General features: G+C 48.9%; 1 protein-coding gene across 1 annotated transcript; it reads right to left on the reverse strand.

The window, feature by feature from the left end:
- Window positions 1-478: 478 nt before the first annotated feature.
- Window positions 479-5,273, reverse strand: LOC125521818 (nitrate reductase [NADH]). Its single transcript, XM_048686881.1, has 3 exons — window positions 4,220-5,273; window positions 1,976-2,208; window positions 479-1,884 (listed from the first exon to the last, which is right to left on the reverse strand). The coding sequence occupies exons 1-3, from the start codon at window positions 5,259-5,261 to the stop codon at window positions 559-561; spliced, it is 2,601 nt and encodes an 866-aa protein (XP_048542838.1). The 5' UTR covers window positions 5,262-5,273; the 3' UTR covers window positions 479-558.
- Between the last annotated feature and the right edge of the window lie 861 nt (window positions 5,274-6,134).

Raw genomic sequence — 6,134 nt, forward strand, 5'->3', positions numbered from 1 at the left:
CATTGGTTACAACGCAGACACATCTCATCCCACCACACTTCACATACTCACAGAACACCTATGAAAGATGAGTCAAAGTTGCAGAGCTTGAAGATTGACCAAGTCATCACGGGCATCATGGCATCGACAAAAACGTGGTCTTCAATTGAATGGATAATCCACATTAATGAGATACCAAAGTATTATAGTTGGAGCTTAATCTTTGATTGGCTGAGAGTATCACTGGCCACCTAACCATTCGACCGCTTTAGAGGGTGTTTGTTTTCTGGGAATTAAAGTCCTTATAAGTTCCATCTAAATCAAACAGGAGGGATTTATAGTGATTTAAAGTGGGCATTTGGGACTTATGAAATAAGACTCTCAAGGAGGGACTTATAGGGACTTATAGTTGTAATATGGTCTTTTTAGTCCATGTTAAGTCTCAGGAACTAAATAGATATGAACTTTTTAGGGATTTGGGACTAAAAAAAGTCTAGGACTTATGAATCAATCAGGGCCTTAGTTCTCTTATGTATATAACAGGTATATACATCCAGACGCGTCGTCGCAGAAGCTAGATTAGAACGAGATGAAAGAATTGGCCATGTCGTACTTCATCTTCTCCAGGTTGGGCGTGATGGCGAACTTGATCATGGGCGGCGGCCCGCAAGCGAGCGCGAAGGTGTCGTCGCCGCCCTCCGGCACGTGCGCGCGTAGAATGTCCTCCCTCACATGCCCGACGCTGAACTTCCAGCCTTCCTCCGGCCGTTTCACCTGGTCTACCACGTACCACACCTTGAGCTTGTCCGGGTGCTCCGCCGCCCACCGGTCCAGCTCGTCGCGCAGCAGGATGTCGTCCTCCGTCCGGTTCGCGTACACAAGGTGCATCTCCGTCTTGTCCTCCGGCTGGTCGCGGAGCACGGCCTGGATCACCTGGTACATGGGCGTGATCCCGCTCCCGCCGCAGATCATTGCCAGGCGTCGCGCTCGCCGCTGCTTGCCGCCGATCATGAAGCTGCCGCGGCCGGTGTACTCCACTTGGCCGAGAGGCCCCTTGACCTCGATGTGGGAGCTGCCTACCTGAAGCGATTCCAGGTACTGTGTCATGAGCCCACCGTCGGGGAACTTGGGGTGCTCGTTCTTGAAGTACACCTTGACCAGGAGCTCGAACTGACCGACCTCGTCGACTATGCTCGTCGGTGTGTACGGGCGCATGCACAGCTTCCCCCCGATGTTGGCGCACACGAAGATGTGCTTGCCGACTGGTAGGCCGAGCACCTGGTCGGAGGACGGCAGCGCGAAGCGGAACAGGCGGACGTCACGGGAGAGCTCCTTCTTGTCGACGAGGCGGCAGCGGATCTTCTCACGCGGGCTTGAGAGCGCGATCGGTGCGGCGGCGGCCTTGGTAGCCTCGCGGATAGGGGCGAGAGAGGAGCCTCCATGGACGGAGTTGTCAGAGTTATAGCCAGCGCCAGTGGTGATGAGTTGGCCAATGCGGTGCGTGTCGAGGAGCGACTTTGCCTTGTCGGAGTGGATGGCGTCGAACTCCTCGGTGCAGTCCGTGCCGGCGTTGATGAGGATGCTGTCGGCACCGCCCGGATGGTCCTTGAGGAAGGCGGTGCAGTCGTAGACGTGTCCGTGGACGACGATCCATGCCGAGTCCTGCGACCCGTGCTTGCGCACCTCGGACATGGTGAACTGCTTGTCGTCGGTGGTGTGAATGAAGGGCGTGGACGTGCTCCGCTTGAGCCCCGGTGCAGCGGTCTCCATGTGCTTCTGCCGCGCCATCCACCCGCCCGTCTGGTTGGCTGGCTGCGTCGGGTGCTCGAACACCAGACCGATCTCCCTCTTGTGCGGCCGGCACACGTTCACCTTCACCTTGAACCAGCAGTTGTTCATCATCCCCTGCAATCATGTCACACTCGAATCAATCGCATTTGCAAATGCCAGGACGCCATGGACGGATACATCACACATGTGAATGCAGGGTACGCACCATGAGGTTCCATATGAGCTTCTCGGGCTGGGTGTTCTGCGCCTGGTCCCAGGCGCGCACCGCCACCTCCTTGGCGCCGAGGAGATCGAGGACCTCGACATCGACGGACCAGAAGCACCAGCACCAGTACCTGCCATATTTGTTGGGTTTCTCCGGGATGTCGAGCGTGCACAACATCCATGTCTCGCCCCCGTCCAGCGTCACCTCCACTCTTATGATCTTCTTGCCACCACCTTTAAGACGCAACAACAAGAAAAAGAGTTGTGAGAAATATGATTAATTACACTCACAAGAAAGACTACTTAACAACACACCTGGTTCTTAATACGTAGTAGTATGACTTGCTATATTCGATTATGTGTAGTTGTAGCAATTTTTATTGAATATAAGTAGAATAATAATTAAAAAAATCTCATGCGTGGTTGAAAGCATGATTGCATGTTGAGGTGGGACTTATCTCATTCATAATTGGATGGTGAGGTGGCATGTTTGTATGTTGAGATCAATATATTAGTGAGGATGAATAAGGTGTGTAGGATGCTAGTGAAGATTCATTTAGTTCGAAAATATAAGGTTTATTAATTTTATTATACTACATTATTTTAAAATTATTTGAACTTTCGTATTTATCCTAAGTTCAACTTTTTGAAGTTTGACCAAGTCTACGGAAAAGTATCGACAACACCAAACTGGTTTCATTAGATTCATCATAAAATCTATTTTCATACTATATATATGGAAAGTCATGGATATCGATAAATTTTGCTATAAGCCTGGTCAAACCCAAAATATGTTTGACTTGGGATAAAGCTAGAACTTCAAATATTATGGAACAACTGGGTATCTTCTATATAGAGTATACGATTCTCAGCGTGTTGCAGGGGGAATTTGACATTTTATTTTTAAATATTGTTACTAATTCTGTCCTTATGATTTAAATAATATGAGAAAAATTTGCATAAGAAAAATAAATCTTAACATGAAAAGTTGTGATTATCACAATTAAATGCAGTGTGATTTAAAACTTGCTTAGAATACACAATTGCATGTTGCATGGTATATGATTCTCATGCATAGATTGGATGGATGAGAGTGGATCAAACTAATAAATCTAACAACTATCGTAGTTTTCATGACTTGAAAGTACACGTGTTGAGCTAATTAGTAGTGGGGTCACTCTCTTATGTAAATAGGATATCTTATGCCAGCTCAATATGGTTGAAGAATTTCAAGAAGATAGCTAGTCAATCTCACTTACAGGTATACAAGTATTATGATTATCTAATCTCAACAATATGCATAATATTCTCATTCTCGAATTGGAACTGAAAAGTCAAACATCTCTAACAAGTTTATAGAGAGAAATATCAATATCTAAGATGTCAAATCAGTGTCATTAGATTGATTACTAAATTTATTTTTATATTTTGTTTATTTGGTATTGTATGCTAATAACTTGGTATATTTTGCTCTAAACTTAGTCAAATATAAAAACATTTGACTTTAATTTTTAATCTATACACCTTATATACTCTTAGATTAGATTCCCTTATTTAGAAACTAGATTCCCTTCCCGGTCCGTGATAAATTTTGCTACAAACTTGGTCAAACCCAGAAGATGTTTGATTTAGGACAAAGTTAGAACTTCAAATGTTTTGGAATGATGGAGTATCATCTATATAGACTATACGATTCCACGCGTGTTGCAGCGGAATTGGATATATAATTTCTAAATAGTGTGTACTAATTTGGTCCTTATGATTTAAAAAAATATGAGAAATTTCCGCATAAGAAAAATAAATCTTAACATGAAAAGTTGTGTTTGTCACAATTAAATACAGTGTGATTTAAGCCTTCTTACAATACTAATGCATGTTGCATGGTATATGATTCCCATGTATAGATTGGACAGATGTTAGTGGATCAAACTAGTAAATGTAACGACTATCATAGTTTTGATGACGTGGAAGTACACCGCGTTGAGATAATTAGTGGGATCACTCTTTTAGATAGATAGGATGTCCTATATGCCAGCTCAATATGGATGAAGAATTTCAAGAAGATAGTCAATCTCACTAGCTAACAGGTATAAAGGTATTATGATTATCTAATCTTCAAGAATATGTGTAATATCCCCATTCTCGAATTGGAACTGAGAAGTCAAACATCTCTAACAAGTTTATAGAAAGAAATATCAATATCTAATAAGATGTCAAAGGCATGAATGGTGCACGGACGACTCACCGGCGTAGGCGTATCCTTTCATGGTGTAGGCGCGCTGCGTGGTGAAGGCGTTGATGGGAAGGATCTCGTCGTGCCCGGGCATGGTGATCACCGAGTTCGTGTTGAGCTCGTTGATGATGTACTCCGGCTTGTACCACCACGCCTGCGCGTCGGCGAGCTCGCCGTCGACGTGCGACGGCAGGACGCGGTTGTCCTTGAAGTGGTAGTAGTTGTCGGACTCGGCGCCGGTGACGACGATGCGCGTGAGCCACTTGACCATGCGGCCGCCGATGCAGCCCGGGATGATGACGCGCACCGGGAAGCCGTGGTCCGGCAGCAGCGGCTCGCCGTTCTGCGCGTAGGCGAGCATGATGTCCCTGGAAGGGTCCAGCGCCCACTCGCGCGTGACGCTGGTGCCGTACTTGGCGCCGCCGCCGCCGCCGGGGAGGTCCTCCGCGCCCACGAAGCACACGTGGAGCGCTGCGCGGCGGCCCTTCTTGATGCCGCACCGGCGCAGGACGTCGCGGAGGCGCGCGCCGCGCCACACGGAGGTGGACACGCCCGCGGCGCCCCAGTTGAACCCGGCCGTCTGCCGCACCATGTTCTGCTCCTTGCGGCGGTTGCCCGCGCAGACGAGCGTGACGGGGAGCTCCGCGGCGGGGAACTCCCGGACCAGCTCGTCCATGGTGAACCGCGCGGGCCGGGTGACGAGGCCGGAGACCTCGACGGTCCAGGTGGACCAGTCGCCGCGGGGCACGGGGCCGTGGTTCCGCACGTAGTGCAGCGGCGCGGGGGTGATGAAGCCGTGGTGCATGAGGCGCGCCAGCGGCGGCTCGCAGTTGAAGGGGTGCTTGCCGGTGAGGCGGATGAGCGACGGGTTGCGCTCCGTCCACGCGTCCGCCGTGCCCTCGTCCCGCGCGTCGCGCACCGGCGGCTCCACCTCCAGCTGCAGCTGCGAGCCGTACAGCTCCCTCCAGTTGTCGTGCTCCTCCTCGTCGTCCGACGCCTCTTCCTCCACGCGGGGCGTCCGAGCAAGCTCATCGAGCTCCACAGAAGCGGCCATGTTGTGTTGTTGTTGTTGTTGTGAGACAAGCGTTGCCGCTCCGCTGGTCGGTATACTATATATACACTCGCAACATCTAAATCAGTGACGAAAGATGCCAGCTAATTAATTGCTTCAGGGTTATCCCGTTTGAAACGTTCGCCGATCTGACTATTGTATGCACTATGTACGATCCGTGCAGTTCATATATAGTTCACTGGTTCTGAAACGTTCATCTTCCGCTAGCTGACATGTATAGGAGCAGTTTTGCATAAAGATTTTATTATATCTCAGTCGATGTTATATTCCTTTGATCTTGTATAAAGATTCATACAAGTTTTTTCTTTCCAGTTTGTTGTTTCTTCTTCTTATACTATGTCATTTGACTGAGATTTGGTTAAGTCTCAGTCGATTGAGACATAACCACACATGTATAGGAAACATCTAAAAGTATGGGATTGGCTAAGGGTAAGTCAGCTGAAAATCCAATTTGGGCCAGTTGTTTTGTTTCAGCTATCCGATGCAAAACTAGCGATCAGAATTCCTTCTTCGACCTTCAGCTCCCCACGTTCTTCTTCTTTCAACCACCCAATGTACCACCGGCCGAACCACCCGTCACCATCGCATGCGGTCGGTGGCGCTCCTGCGCCAGCCTCGCCGCTGCACCCTCCCCTCAACTGTCGCCCACGATTGTGTCGCCGCCGCCGCCGATCATCCTTCTAACCCAGGCGATGACTAGTTTTTTTTCTGACGAACCTGCACCCCCCCCCCCCCAACACACACACACACACACCATCACCACCTCCACAACCCTAATATAGATAATGGGGTCGTCTGCCGTCCTAAGATAGATATCGGGGTTGCCTGTCATCCGAAGGTAGACCAAAAGTGCTT

The sequence above is a fragment of the Triticum urartu genome, chromosome 7 (assembly GCF_003073215.2).
Source record: "Triticum urartu cultivar G1812 chromosome 7, Tu2.1, whole genome shotgun sequence".
Classification (NCBI taxonomy): domain Eukaryota; kingdom Viridiplantae; phylum Streptophyta; class Magnoliopsida; order Poales; family Poaceae; genus Triticum; species Triticum urartu.

Excerpts from the sequence above, each read along its gene's own strand:
- LOC125521818 (XM_048686881.1), bottom strand. The coding sequence starts at position 5,261 with ATGGCCGCTTCTGTGGAGCTCGATGAGCTTGCTCGGACGCCCCGCGTG. Across the intron at positions 2,209-4,219 it reads GAAAGGATACGCCTACGCCG|GTGGTGGCAAGAAGATCATA; the intron begins GTGAGTCGTCCG and ends TGCGTCTTAAAG. Across the intron at positions 1,885-1,975 it reads AGCTCATATGGAACCTCATG|GGGATGATGAACAACTGCTG; the intron begins GTGCGTACCCTG and ends ACATGATTGCAG.